The 15817-nt window shown below is 45.8% G+C and overlaps 1 protein-coding gene and 1 long non-coding RNA gene across 2 annotated transcripts in view; both read left to right on the forward strand.

Annotated features, from left to right (window-relative positions):
- ESAM (endothelial cell adhesion molecule) overlaps positions 1–14125 on the forward strand; it is a 95717-nt gene extending 81592 nt beyond the window's left edge. The window contains exons 3-7 of the mRNA XM_081171750.1: positions 6214–6421; positions 7861–8016; positions 9526–9648; positions 10612–10750; positions 11706–14125. Of these exons, the coding sequence (XP_081027876.1) occupies positions 6214–6421; positions 7861–8016; positions 9526–9648; positions 10612–10750; positions 11706–12174 (1095 nt within the window). The 3' untranslated portion in view covers positions 12175–14125. The remainder of the gene's footprint in view (positions 1–6213; positions 6422–7860; positions 8017–9525; positions 9649–10611; positions 10751–11705) is intronic.
- Positions 1–15817, forward strand: part of LOC308574303 — a 397067-nt gene that overhangs the window by 377783 nt on the left and 3467 nt on the right. The gene's annotated exons all lie outside the window — the stretch shown is intronic.

The raw sequence follows: 15817 nt of genomic DNA on the forward strand, positions 1-15817 counted from the left end.
CATATGGTTGTCAAGCCTCTGCTTAAAGACCTCCAAAGAAGGAGACTCCACCACACTCCTTTTTGCACTAGGTGGTTTTTTTTTTGGGGGGGGGGGACTCCTGCTTGCTGAAGTTTACTTAAAACCTGCTTAGCATCAGGCACCCTCAGATCATTTCTTACCTCAGTAGCCTCACCTGTGTTCATTTCTGGTGTTTTGATTTGATGCACAGAAATAACTAGAGCAAGACAGAAAGACGGCGATCTCGGACTTACCTTAACCCAGGCTTCCTCAGCCTCAGCCCTCCAGATGTTTTTGGCTTACAACTCCCATGATCCCTAGCTAGCAGGACCAGTGGTCAGGGATGCTGGAAATTGTAGTCTCAAAACATCTAGAGGGCTGAAGTTGAGGAAGCCTGCCTTAACCCATCCCACATTTTGCCCTGGAGAACCAAAATCTCTACAAACTCTGAGCCATCGTACACCCCCCCCCCATATCCCTGGGAAGTGTGATTTGTCAAGGGTGACGAGCGTTGTCAGGAGACCCCGATTCTCCTTGCAGAATTACAATTCCCAGCGTTGTCTAACAATCAGTTATTCAAACCACAAGCTGGGCAAAAGATTCCTACATCACAGGGGGTTGGACTAGATGACCCCCCTGGACCATTCCAACTCTACGATTCTTCTCAGGAAACACTGGGAATTGAAGCTTTGAGCACTCTCAGGGCGCTTTTAGTCTGGCATTATCAGGTGACTTCAGCCGAGGTCTGCCCTGATTTCTCCAGCCACACCTTTCTGCCTCCAAAGAGCAATGCCGGTCTCCCTGTGTGCCTGAACCCAAGCTGCTGGATGCTGTTGCCACGGCAACCAAGCAACATCCGCTTGATGTGCTAGACTTGTCGCTGTGTCAAATGGGGAATGGGTTGTCAAAGCAGAGGAGCTCTGGAGCATCACTGACTCATTTCTGCTTCTTCTATAAAATGGTGATTTTCTTGAGTCAAAATGAGAGTACAGTCATACCTCGGGATGAATACGCTTCAGGTTGAGCGCTTTTGGGTTGCGCTCCGTGGTGACCCAGAAGTAACGGAGCGCATTACTTCTGGGTTTCGCCATTTGCGCATGTGCAGATGGTCAAAATGATGTCACACGCATGCATGGAAGCGGTGAAACGCGACCCACGCATGCGCAGACGTGCTGTTGCATCTTACGTTCTGTTCAGGATGCGACTGGGGCTCTGGAACGGATCCCGTTTGCATCCTGAGGTAGCACTGTAGTCCTAAACTTTTTTTTTTGTGTAGAAAAAAAAGCACTGATCTTAACTATGGCTCGTTTGAAATGAGACAGCTTCAAGTCAGATGTGTGGTGTTTTTTTCAACAAACCCTGGTTAAGATGAACCTCAGTTTAGAGTTCAGACGTAACACTAAACTGTGGCTAACTGAAATTGGAAGTAAAAGCTTCCAGTCTTTTCCTTGTCGCTGTGGTGGAGGGAAAGTGGGGAGGCAGATTGATGCAAACCTGAAGAGGGGGATAGGCCTTGTTCCCATCACGATAAACTATAGACCGTGATGTCCAAACTCAGCCACTAAGTGCATCGATCAGTGTTGCAATGACACTTTCTTCTTGAAGTGCATCTTCACTTGCAAAGACACGGCTAGCTGTTTTGCAGGGCAACAGGGATTTCTTAGTAACTAGAGATCAGATTGGGGATACCTTCTGGAAACATTTCTGGGTCCCTCAAAGTGTTCTCTATATACGGTGATTGTTGAATGTGCTGGGAAGTATTTGTTGGAAGGGAGAGGGAACATACACTGTTACCTTAGCAACCAGTAGTGAAACCCGTGATGCTGCTCTATTTACACCAGAACATGCATTAGAAATCACATTCTAAAGCACATCCATTTACACATTCTGGAGAGGCCGCAGTTGGCTCAGGGCAGCAGGATGCGAACGGCTGGCCTGTACAAAGAGGGATCACATAGTGACTGTGGTGGTGTCACAGAGCTATTCAGATGTATGAGGACATCCCAGTGGCATAGCATGGTTTGCTGCCACCCTGCGCACACAAACAAACCAGGGGACGGGGCAGGGCGCAGAAGGTAAACGGAACCTGCTGTGCCAGTCCAGCCAGCGCTGCTAGAGCAATGCCAGCTCCGAGACACTTTTCGAGGTTGAGTCCAGCCTTGCAAAGCAGTTCAGGGCTGGCAGGGCCAGTCGCGGCATGAGAAAGACGCAACAGCCCCATGCGCCCTTCCATCCCAGCCTCGGCACATGGCTGTTGCGTTCTTCTCATGCTGCCCTGCCAGCCCAGAGTCGCTTTGTAATGCTGGGATCCGATCTGAGTGGTTTGTCCAGTTAGTAGCCAAATGTGCCACCCAGAAAAATATGCCCGAGGCCATTGCCCTGGCAGCCCCCCCCCACTACGTCCTTGACGCATCCTTCTATGACATTCGCTGTGTGGTCCTCAGTTGTATAAGATAGCCTTCCCTGACTGCACGAGATGCTTTGGATTATTGTTCATTTTGTTTATTTCAACAATTTATATGCTGCTTAAAGCACTATAGCCCTCTAAGCCAGAGCTTTCTAAACTGTGTGTCGCAACATGAAAGTGTGTCGGCTGCAGTGCATAGGTGTGTCACACGAACGTTCCCTACACTCCTCCAGGAGCTGGGAAGGCGTTCGTTTAACCGCCGGTTTGCTAGTAAAGCTGAATTACTGTGTCACAAAATGATGCATGTTTAAAATGTGCCTCACCAACATGAAAAGTTTGGAAAGCTCTGCTCTAAGCAGTGTACAGCAAGGTTGTGACGGATATAATAAACTATTTTTTAAAAAGTATTTAAAATGCCAGCTGAAATAGAAAGGTCTTCAGTGTAAGTTCAGCAGGGAGCTGGGTTGCCCTGCATCTCCCATCACAGGCGATATTTGGCCATGTTGACTGGCACTGGTAATAATAATAATAATAATAATAATAATAATAATAATAATAATAATAATAATAATAATAATACCCTGCCTGCCCATCTGGCTGGGTTTCCCTAGACATTCTGGGTGGCTCCCAACAGAACACTAAAAACAGAATAAAACTTCAAACATCAAAAACTTCCCTAAACAGAGTTGGGGACCAAAATTTCTAGAGAGCACCAGATTGGTGGAGGATCATATAGGACCATGCAGTACAAGTGTGGATGTAAGAGGGCCATGTTTTCCTTTCTGGTCTTGCTTTGCCACAAGCAGCGCTGTTTCCATTCCACCGCAGTTCAGGTTCCATCAAATGCTTTGCAGTTCATCTCACTGCCCACACTATTTTACAGAATTGGTTGTGTAAGTTTTGGATTTAACATACCGCAATTCTTTCCACACCATTTGTTTAAATGCAACAGAGACACAATTTATATGAAGTGGGGGGGGGACTCTTGCCATTTTCATGTTGTTTGAGGACTGAAGACAACAACAACAGACTGGATTGATTTCCATTCCAACCATGAGTTCTTTTCCAGATTTCAGTTCTGGAATAAGTGACCAGTGTCAACTTCTGCTCCCATTTCCTATTCCTGTTGGAATTTCCCAGGAGTGAAAGAAAAAAAACCTGTCTTGTTGACATTCAGGAAATGATGCTAAAGTAACAACAAATCAGGGATCACTGGCAACAACAACAACAACAACAACAACAACAACAATAATAATAATAATAATAATAATAATAATAATAAACATTGTAGAGGTTTGGGGGGAGCTTTCTGCACATACGACAGCACCATGGTAGCTTTCATTGTAGCCAGCAGCAAAAATGTTCAAGGATGAAAAATCAATCGCAATATTTTGATTTTATGTGACATATGCATCTTTTTTTCAGTGGTATGCATTTATTGATGTACATTTTCACATACCAAGTTCAATGAGCTGACTCGTTGAAATTAATGAAGTATTGCACTCCACCCCAATCTCTGAGCGATGCAAGCTCCCAGGGGTCCCAGGCGTTTACCTAGAGTCTGAATTTCTTTGGAATGAGGCACAATGGAGACTGTGGTGCCTTTATGATATATGGTTCATTTACACATATATACTACCTGAGCCTCCGCTTTAGGGGTTCGCAACATTAACACGCCAAGAAGGACTTGCTCCTCCCATAGCCATAGCCTTGGATTCAAAACAGAAACCAGCCATTGCCTGCTCCACTACAAAACTCTCAGCTATTTCACCGATCCTAGTCTGACTACACTGGCTACCGATTAGTTTCTGGGCCCAATTCAAAGTGCCGATTTTGACCCATAAAGCCTTAAACGGCTCAGGACCGCAATACCTCAAAGACTGCCTCTTTCCATATGACTCTACCCAGACCCTGAGGTCATCTTCTGAGGCCCTCCTTCACGTGCCTCCTCCTCAAGAGGTTCGAAGAGTGACAACATGAGAATGGGCCTTCTCTGCAATGGCTCCCTAACTGTAAAATGTTCTCCCCAGGGAAGTTCACCTGGTGCCTTCATTATACACCTTTAGGCGCCAGGCAATGTTCCTTTTTAACCAGGCCTTTGGTTGACCTGATTGACATCCTACACTCTTTTAAAATGTGGCTCTTTTGCGGAGAGTGTTATTGGGTTATCGTTCTTATTTTGATTTTATATATTGTGATATTTTCTGTGAACCGCCCTGAGACCTCCAGGTATAGGGCGGTATATAAATTCAATAAACTAACTAACTAACCAACCAACCAACCAGGGAGGCAGGCCCACCCACCCATTTGCCCTCTGGCACAGAGCCACTCCCTGTGTTCTCTTAACAACTCATCTTTAGTGGGCCATTACCAGGCTGGCTATACCAGCAATGGAATCTGTGCTGGAACCAGAAATTAGAAGGTCCGACTACCACATTTTTCGCTCCATAAGACGCACCTGACCATAAGACGCACCTAGTTTTTAGAGGGGGAATGCAAGGAGGAAAAATTTCTTTAAAGGGAGCGCTGAGCAGAGCCAGTATGCATCCCAGACTCTGTTCTGCGCTGCCTTTCACGAGCCGCATGGAGCGTGTGTGCGGCACTTGCAGGCTTTTCCCCGAGGAGGGAGAAGGGCAGCCCGTCACTGATGGGTTGCCCTTCTCCCTCCTTGGTGAAAAGGCCCCAAGAGCCGCACACACACTCCGCACGGCTCTTCAAAGGGAGCTCAGCTCTTGTGGGCTTTTGCGGGAGGTGGGGGAAGGGACAGAGCACGACTAAGCCAGAAGCTAGAACAGCGAGAGGGAGCACAGCGATCCCTCTCGCTGTTCTGGCTTCTGGGATAGCTGTGCAGCCTCTTCAGGGCAGCGGGATGAAGGCTCCCTGCTGCCCTGAAGAGGCTGTTCCCAGCTAAGCTGGAAGCTAGAACAGCAAGAGGGAGCGCCGCGCAGCAATCTCTCTCACTGTTCCGGCTTCTGGGATAGCTGCGCAGCCTACATTCGCTCCATAAGACACACACACATTTCCCCTTACTTTTTAGGAGGGAAAAAAGAGTGTGTCTTATAGAGTGAAAAATGCGGTAGATTTTAACACTTGCTGGATCCAGGGATTAGACAGGTCTGACACCCCCTACCCCAAACACCCCAAGTAACTTAAGGTCATTGATTTCAATGAGTCTACTCTGAGTAGAACTGGCATTGACTACAACCCCTTGTGTGCAAGCCTTTGGGAGCCAGAGATGCAAGAAGGCATCAGAGAAGGGAGGGAAAGAAAAAGGGATTGAGGCCAGTGTTGACCCCAGCACCCCTGACCATCATTCAAGGCACCCCAGGGTGCCACGGCACACTGGTTGAAAACCACTTGCCTAAGAAGATAGATACCCAATCAGCCTCCTTGTGGTTCTTTTATAAAACAAATCGCCTTCTGTGGCACCACAGCATTTGTTTCAATATACATTTCTCCTTCTTGTGACATCTTCCAGGTACTGGTAATTTTTCCAACACTTCAATGCAGTCAGCTTTGTTATTGGGCAGCATATACATATTGTTAATAAAAACAACTTCCATTTAATGTCAAGCTACTTTTGCTAGCATTAAGTTTATGGGATTGGGAGTTTTTTGTTTGTTCTTGTTTTGATTATGTGTTTTGTCTTATCATTTTGCTGTGAAGCGCCCTGTGACGTTTGGATGAAGGGCAGTATACAAATAATGTTGTTGTTGTTGCTGCGTTTAGTCACTCTGAATTCTTTGTTTTCCTATTTTGGCAATGCTGTTGTATTAAATCCCTTTCCTGTCTTTTCTGCCTTTCAGATCATAGTGTACATGACCGGCGGGACAAAAGTGGTAGATTCGGATTTTAACCGTCGGCTCAGCTTCCTCTATCCCATGCCTTTCAGTAATGTCTCCATTGCAATTAATAATACCAAAGAAGCCGACTCAGGGCAGTACATGTGCACAGTGAACCTCCTCAACGGTGGGAGCGAGAAAAACATTGGACTCATCAACCTTACAGTCCTAGGTGAGTTGAGCCTTGGCTTGCTGATGTTAGAGGTATTTCCTGTTGTCCTGAGGGCACTAGGGAAGCAGCTACTTACACCCCTCATTTTAGTACACCAGATTGAGTTCCTAAGAAAACTCTGCATCACAATTTCATATCACAAATGTGCTTAATGGTTGGGTGTACATTTTCTTCTCCGCTGGGTGGTAACATCTTAAAAAATTTTTTTTGAAAATATTTTTTAAAACAAAAACGTAGCAACAAGGTTGTAGTGTCACTAGGGCAATATGAACCAAGGCATTAAGAATCAAAGCAGTCAGGATTTCAAGAGAGGCAGCTGATGTGGACACAGCCCTACAATGATTGCCAATGCTACCAGAATTTGGGATTGACAAATCTGTCAATTTCAGTTGCTCACACCCTAATCCTGTGAACTTTCCCCCATTTTTCTAATGCCCTCATGAAAATGCACATGTGCCTTTGTGTGCATATATTCTAATACAGTGGTACCTCGCAAGACGAATGCCTCGCAAGATGGAAAACCCGCAAGACAAAAGGGTTTTTGGTTTTTTGAGTTGCTTCGCAAGACGATTTTCCCTATGGGCTTGCTTCGCAAGACGGAAACGTCTTGCAAGTTTGTTTCCTTTTTCTTAAAACCGTTAATACAGTTGCGACTTGACTTCGAGGAGCAACTCATAGAACACGGTGTGGTAGCCTTTTTTGAGGTTTTTGAAGACTTTGGTGATTTTTGAAGCTTTTCCAAAACTTTTCCGACACCATGCTTCGCAAGACGAAAAAATCGCAAGACGAAAAAACTCGCGGAACGAATTAATTTCGTCTTGCGAGGCACCACTGTATTTGCATATTTGCATGCAATTTTCCTGCATATAAAGATTTTGTGCACATTATTTTCACTAATGTATGTGTTGTTTGGTGGACACTTTCCCCTAATACAGTCGTACCTTGGTTTTTGAACAACTTAGTTCTCGAATGTTTTGCCTTCTGAACGCCACAAGCCCGGAAGTGACTGTTCCGGTTTGCGAACTATTTTTGGAAGCTGAATGTCCAACGGGACTTCTGATTGGCTGCAGAAGCCGCACTTTGGTTTCCGAACATTTTGGAAGTTGACGGACTCCTGGAACAGATTCCGTTCGACTTCCAAGGTACGACTGTACATGCTTTTTCAGTACCCATTTTAGTTGTTGGAGATCTGCACTGCGGAAATGGGGCAAGTGTGAATTTCAAATGATATTTGCATTTCAGTGCATGGGAGGCACCAAATTAGATAGGTTTGCATTAAAATGCAAACTGAATGGATTTCTCCCTCTCCTTATTCAGAACCAGCTGCAGCGTTGTTTGTGGCCAGAAGATGGCAATGTTATAATTTTCCATCTTATTCACCTTCGTTAGCTATGGGCCACTTGATACAGATTTTAAAGCCTCGTTATTTGCTTTTACAGTTCCTCCATCCCAGCCAAAGTGTCAGATTCATGGAAGCCCTCGTGTCGGGGGGAACATTACCCTGACCTGCAATTCTACTTTTGGCAAGCCTATCCCTAAGTACAACTGGAGACGCACTGGACCCACCGATCAAGTTTTCTTTGAACCTGTGCAAGGTAGGAAATAAATATGTCCATGTGGGGACAGATTCAGAGAGGGTCACGAAGATGGTTGAGGATGTGCAAAGTAGGTATTGTAAGGAAAGCTTGGGGAAACTGGGGTAGGCTTACTTCAGAAGAGAGAGGACTGAGGTGAAGAGGGTTTGGGGAGCCCATGCAATTTGTTGTTGTTTAGTCATTTAGTCGTGCACTAGCATTCTGCACATTTCTTAATGAGTTTTAAAAATATTTATAATCCACTCTTTCATAAAATTTAACAACCTAGCCTACAACATATAAAACAAATACAGCTGGTCCTTAAATATCTAGAAGACGGAATTTGAAATATCAGCATGAGACGCTTAATCTCAGGGTCGTGGGTTGGGCAAAAGATGTGTGCATTGCAAGGGTGAACCTCGTCGTCACTTCCAACTCTACAATTCCATGGTTCTATAATAAAACATCAGTAGATACTGCTTGGTTTAAGGAAAAACACATATTGTGAAGGCTTGCCTTAAGCACGGCAATATTTAAAAGGCGTTGCAAGGAGGGAGGGACAGTTCCTGATGAATCTCAACTGGCAGGGAGTTCCACAGGGCAGGGTCTACCACTTCTGTCCTTAGTGAAGGCCAACCAAACATCAGGGGTGGGGGGAACCACCAGAAGTGCCCCATTGGAGGATCTCAGTGCTTATAGATGGACTATAAGGGCTCAAGTGGTCATTAATAAATTTTGTTTATTTCATAAAATTGGTTCACTGCTTAATTGTAAACAAACCGCAAAGCAGTTTACAGAGAGTTAATACCTCTTGCACAGATGAAGACAAAGACTACATCTAAGGACCAGGCTTGAGGGAGAACCTGTGGTCCTCCAGATATTGTTGGACTACAACTCCCATCATGCCTGATCATTGGCCAAGCTAGCTGAGGCTGATGGGCACTGGAGTCAGCTTCCCCAAGCCTAACTTAGACGTAAAGACGTTTGAAGTACAGGAGGGGTTCAGCTTTATCTCTGAATTGGCAAATGATGGTTTGGCTTTATGCGCAAACACAGCCTGTGTACAGCTGGGCTGGATCTACATTGATCTTCTAAACGTTATTAAATTGAACGTTCTATAAGGTTCAATGGCATTTTCCCTTTGTCGGTGGTTCTCCACTCTGCATCGCCCTCTGGTGTCTCATTTTAATAATGCATTTTAACGTTATAAACAACGGGTGTAGATCTGTCCCTGGAGAATAAGGCTATCCATGGCTACTGGTTGTGACAGCTGAGGCAGTATGCCTTTGAATAACAGTTTCCAGGATTCGCAGGCAGGAGCGAGTGGGTGTTGTGCTCCTGCCCTCCTTGTGTTCTTTACAGAGGCATCTCACACTGTACAAAAACAGGAAGTTGGTCTGGATAAGCCTTTGGCCTAACCCAGCAGAGCTCATTCCATGCTTTTAGGAAAGTATCACTGGATGAAAAGACCAGATCCCAGCCGAAATTAGCTGCTGCTCTGAAGCCTTGTTTCTGTTGTAATTTTTGCAGACCGCAAGAGGGGGATTTTGAGGCTAAACAACCTCACGGCGGGTATGTCCGGAACCTATTTCTGCAATGCTTCCAGCGATGCTGGCTCTTCCAGCTGCACCATCGCCCTGGAGGTGTATCCACGTGAGTGCAATCTTGGTTTCACCCTACGGAGCTGCCAGTGAACCCTTTGCACGGAAATGAAAGCATCAAGGGTTCTTAACCCTCCCATACTTTTCCCTCTGCACATTTTTGACAGGACTATCAAAGGAGAAGAGGGCCTCTGCTGCATTCTGGGGCCAAATCAAGGCTGGATCTACACCGATATGAAAAACGCTATAAAAACACTATATAGCTCCCAATGCAATTTACCGTTGACGATAGATTGCTGCTCTATAGCGCTATCTGGTGTCACATTTTTATAACACATTTTAAACGTTATAATTGACAGGCATAGCTGAGTCTCTACTGATGTCAGGGCCTGGGCAGAGGAGGAATGGTGGAGACCACCTCCCTAGCTTGACCCTTCCAGAGAAGAAGACAGTTCAGAATTACAACAGGGGTTTGAGGGAGGTCACAGAGGCAGATGAGGGGTAAAGCTGGGAAATAATGTGAGAGGAGGAGGAAGAAGCACCAGGAGGGTGACAGCTGGCAGACACAGTGTCTTTAGAAAGTACTCCAGACCCTCCTATCCCAGAACTCGGTGATCCTTGAAAGTAGGAGAGAAAAGCTCAAAGGAAGAGGGCACATTTCAGCACCCATGGCGATGACTCAAGAGGAAGTGGGAGAGATGGAGGGGGTGGAGATTCACTCGGGACAATACCATTATTCTAAGAGGCTGCATTCCCAAGCTTCTCTCTGTAAATATTGAATAAAAAGCAGATGGTAAGGACTTTTCCTTGCCTTGTCCATTCCTGGCAACCTGCTGTGGGGGTTGGTTCCTCCATTGCCTAACAGCAATCCTCAATGGCTGTGTTGTATCTCCACTGTCAGAGGAAGTAATGCTTCTCAAGACCAGTTGCTGGAAACCACAATGTTCCTATCGGATTTCTCTTCCCCCTCTCATTACCATTTTCTGTTTTCTCTCTGCTGTGACTCCCTTTGCAGCGATCAATGGAGCCATGGTGGCTGGTGCCGTCATAGGAGCCCTCATTGGACTTGGCCTGATCATTTTGTTTCCACTCCAGATGCTCTTCTACAGAAGGAAGATGAAAGAATCACAGGAGGAGATTGCCAATGAGATCAAGTGAGTGAAAATGAGGTTCTTAAATTGCCCCACAAGGCAGGCAAGTTGGGACCAGACATGACTAAAGAGGCTAAAATCTGTTTGGAAATACTTCTTTTAAACGCAACAGCAGAAGACTGGTGAACAGATTGCTGTCTATGAAAGAAACAAGTGCAATAATATCAAACAGAAATGGACAACGCATTATACCTGAATGAATCTCAGGGAATGGAGGAAATTGTCCCTTATTTCTCCCTTCCCTGAAATTCATTCGGGTACAATGCATTGTTGATTTCCATCTGATATTCTTACATTCATATCCACAATAGCTGTTCCATAGTCTAGGCCACTATACCTCTAGAGTTAAGTTAGTAGTTGTTTTCCAGTACTGTGTTAACATATTTTCACCTGCAGACATAAAAAAGATTGGTAGCTCCTAAACAGTAAATTATTGTGGTCATCTATAAACAGATTTGGGACACGGGTGATGCTGTGGGATAAAACCGCAGAGCCTAGGGCTTGCTGATCAGAAGGTCGGCAGTTAGAATCCCCGCTATGGGGTGAGTTCCCGTTGCTCGGTCCCAGCTCCTGCCAACCTAGCAGTTTGAAAGCACATCAAAGTGCAAGTAGATCAATAGGTCTCTAGCGGGAAGGTAAACGGGATTTCCGTGCGCTGCTCTGGTTCGCCAGAAGCAGCTTAGTCATGCTGGCCACATGACCCGGAAGCTGTACACCGGCTCCCTTGGCCAATAAAGCAAGATGAGCGCCGCAACCCCAGAGTCGTCCGTGACTGGACCTAATGGTCAGGGGTCCCTTTACCTTTACCTATAAACAGATTTAATAAAAGCTAGCCCTAGGATCAGGTTGCACCACCTGTTTCATAACAGAAACAGGAAACCAAAATGGACAGGTTCTTCCTCTTACTTCTTTCCCCTCACTAGTTCGTCTTTTTCTCTCCCCTTCCTCACCTTCTCAGGGAAGATGCTGTTGCCCCAAAGACTCTTTCCTGGGCGAAAAGTCCTGGCTCTGATATCGTCTCCAAAAATGGCACCTTGTCCTCCATGAACACGACCCGGGATCACAAACTCTACCCGTCCAAGCCGCCCTCAGACACGGCCTCCATCACCACAGCCACTGGGAGCACAGTGGGCTACAAACCCCCTTTCAGCAACCACCGCGGCGGGACCCACACACCGACGCCCAGCCTCTCCAGCCAGTCCTTGCCCCTCTACTTCCCGCCGATGGCAAACGGGGTCCATTGCCACCATGCCAATGTGCCAATCCATAGGAACACCCTCCACAGGACAAACGGGGCTCAGCCACAGGCCCCCCGACTACACGAGCCTGCCGCCCCCACCCAGGGGCTCACCTCTTCCACTCTGAACCGCATGGGGGCCATACCCGTCATGGTGCCTGCTCAGAGCCAAGCAGGATCCTTGGTGTAAGGGCTTGGCGGCGCCCTCCAAGTGGTTCTAGCAATCCCATGCAATGCAGAGAGGCTGGAAGCACTGGCTCTGGGATGCCTGCCTGCCTTCAGAGCTCCTGGGCGAGGTTTTGTGGATGTGTCCTTCGAAGGAGCAGTTTTCAAGGAACCGCCATCATTGAGACTTTGCAAAGACTTGTGAGACGGGCTTTTTGTAACACCTTGGTGCCCGAGTCGTGTCCAAGAGCCCTCTTTACACCAGAGGCTGTATCTACTCGAACAAATACCAGTGGATTTTTGCTTTGCAGGATGTGATTCATTCCTTTTTCTCTCTCTCTTATTGGAGGAAGCAGCTGTGCTGGGATTGGCTATCTTGACTTGGGGAAAAACATGCCAGGGCAGATCTGAAACCTGCAGCCAGAGTGAGGTGCTTCCTTGACCCGCCTTTCCTGGGAGTAGCCCAAAAGGATTGGAGGGCATTGGGTACTCTGGAGGAGATGGCAAAGAAATATTGCAGTTTAGGTTAAAGGGAAGGGGGGGGGTGTTCTCTGAACTTGAGTTAGCACAGGAAAGCTATAGAACGACACCTCTCCTTTTTCAAGTTTCTAGACCATGGGAGATTCTTCAGAGTCAGAGAAGGGCTCTGTAGGATATCCAGTGTCTGGTGCACCTTTAGTTCATTGGCCACTTTCCATAACTTGGCTGAAGCAGAATGAGTTATGCAAGCAAAGGAAATGTATGCACATTAGTTTGTTTTGCAGAGTGTTCGCAGCTTGTCTCTTGCTGCAGAATTTGTATTATCTCGGCACAGAGCACACCCAGCCCTGGACAAAGAGCTTCAGTAGTCCACTCTCTGTTCTGAAATTGCTTTTATTGTTATTATCGGGAATGGGGGAATGAAATGGGGTGTCCTCCATAGTATTCCAACCTTGTTGGCTAGTGTAGGTGCCACTCAAAATAGCAAGAGCCCTTTGGCCACCTGCAGTTCCCAGTTATTCAGATATGAATGTTGATGTGCAAATTGGATCGTTTTCTCCCTGGGAGGGGAGACCAGGCAGGGTAGGCTGAGAGTCTGTGATTTGCTTTGTCACTGAGCAGGAATCCCCCTGCACAAAAGTGGCCAGCCAAGGGAGGGAGGGTTCCCTTGGCTTTTCTGTTCGTTGCCATTTAGGTGACCAACTTTCACTGCTATTTTTAAATAAGGAAAGAAATGCAAGTTTTACAACTGCAAATAGTTTTTATTTTATTTTTTAAAGCTATTTCAAAATTGATTTGCAAATGCTGGGAAGAGTGGGGAGTGTCTGTAGTGCAGACACGGGACCTACCCTGCAATTTCTCTTTGTTTTCTCTGAGTAACCCCTGAATAGACTTTCCCTTCTAAACAGCTTGCTTGTGTCACTGAGCCTCTCCCGTCTCCTCAAAAAACTCCCACAATAACTTGAAGCCCAGTTTCGGATGAATCCTCGCAGTTTTGGCTTTAGGAACGGGGAATAGTTGGCTGGCTTCTTCTGCCCCCTTGTGATGCACAGAGGAACTGTACCTGGTCAACAATTCCGCCTTGGGATCTTCAATAATAAGATGTTTCTTCTTCCTGCCCTTTCCAAAAGCTTCTGCAACTAACCTGTATGTAACCTTATATCAGAATATCCTAACAATGGATTCTCTAAGGGCGCCTTCAGTATTTTAATACATATTGTGCAATTATGTTTATTCAATGGACTTTTGATCTTCTGTTTCTTCCTTTTTTATAAAAGTAGATCTAGCACATAATTTATACTTATAGATATCAACAGGTCTGTGAATCCTGGCTAAAGTCCTCTAACCATTTTCATGCTGGCTAATTTTTTTTAATGGCAATGAGACCCTTCTGTTACATGAGAAGCTAGGATGGCACTGAAATATTTTTATGTACAGTTTGAAAAACATATTATTTTTCATAAATAAAAGTATTTGTTTTTTATATTTAAAAAAAATGGGGAAAGTGTTTGTTTCTGTGGCCTGTTGTGTATGAAAGCAGTTCCACCTTGAAGCAGATTGCTTTATTCATTATTCTTACTGTATGTATTTATTTTAAATATTCAGGGTAAATGATCTTGCAAGGTGTCTGACATAAAACTGCAACCATATGATTTCCATAAGAAACCATACTTTAAGAGGGCAATGGAAAATAATTCTGAACCCAGCTGAGCAAACTGCAAAACTAACTAAACTATCAATGAATAGCTTAAAGATCCTAGAATGGTAGTAAAACAGAAAAACTGGCAGGTATTAAAAACAGCAGGAATAAAAAAGATGGATTTGGGAAGGCTTAGGTGAAAAGCAAAGTTTTCAACAAATATTGACAATCTAACATTGTTGGCACAATGTTGCTAAAAGTGTATGTGACCAGGTTGTGATTTAGCTGAAGAGAGAGCTTCTCAAATGCCCTGGTCTGGAACTGCACAGGGTTTTGTATACCTGTAGCAAAACTTTGAATCTAGTACAGTAGCAAACTGGCAGCTGTGACGCGGGTGGGGCTGTTGTCTAAACCCCTGAGCCTCCTGGGCTTGCCGATCAGAAGGTCGGCAGTTCAAATCCTCACAATGGGGTGAGCTCCTGTTGCTCTGTCCCAGCTTCTGCCAACCTAGCAGTTCGAAAGCATACCAGTGCAAGTAGATAAATAGGAACCATTGCGGTGGGAAGGTAAATGGCGTTCCTGTGCACTCTGGTTTCCATCACGATGTCCCATTGCACCAGAATGGTTTAGTCATGCTGGCCACATGACCCAGAAAGCTGTCCCTTAGCCTGAAAGTGAGATGAGCGCCGCAACCCCATAGTTGCCTTTGACTGGACTTAACTGTCCAGGGCTCCTTTACCTTTTTTTTTTTTTTACCTTTTACAACACTTTTAACAGGGGTGTCATAAGTTGTCCATAGGTTGCCCCAGAGAACAGCCACACAGGAGAGTTTTATGCCAGCTGCAGCTTACTAACCAAAGGAAGCCCCAGCACGTTGCAGTTATTGGGTCCAGAAGCTACTAGGACTTAGACCACCATTGTGGCTGGCATACCAGGCAAAGCTGACAGCAGGTACTTGTGCACACACATAAGACCTTCAGCCTCCAGAGGCAGTGCTGAATCAAGGAGCAACCCCAAAGCTGCCCTCCTGTTCCTTCAGAGTGAGCGCAAAACCATATAGAACAAGCAAACAGACAATTTCCCCGACCTGGGCACACTCGAATCCAGAGCCTCCATCTCCCTGGGATTCAGGTTATTGGCTGTCATCCAGCCCATTACCTGAGTCCAGTCACAGGTTCAGGACTTTCACAATGCCACCTGATCCAGATGTCATAGAAAGATCCCCTGTTTGAACTCATAACCTTAGGTATGACGCCAAAATGTGTCAAGTCAAGTTTCATATTGCTCCCATGTCCACTGTAATAAATGAAAATCTGCCCTTATTCCCTTATGGGGGACACAAGAGCCCTTACAGAGTCCTTTGCAGGTTCTCCATCGGTCAGAGAAAATAACAGAGGCCAAACAGATAATATTGAGAAGCAAAACAGCTAGTAAGCCTATCTTTATTGAACTGTTGCAACAGGACGCCTCCTTCACACGCAGGAGGAGGAGGAGGACCCCGAAGCAAGGTGTGTCCGCCCTTATATAGACATTTTAAATTGCCCGCCCT

The sequence above is a fragment of the Podarcis bocagei genome, assembly GCF_964188305.1.
Source record: "Podarcis bocagei genome assembly, chromosome: 15".
NCBI lineage: Eukaryota > Metazoa > Chordata > Lepidosauria > Squamata > Lacertidae > Podarcis > Podarcis bocagei.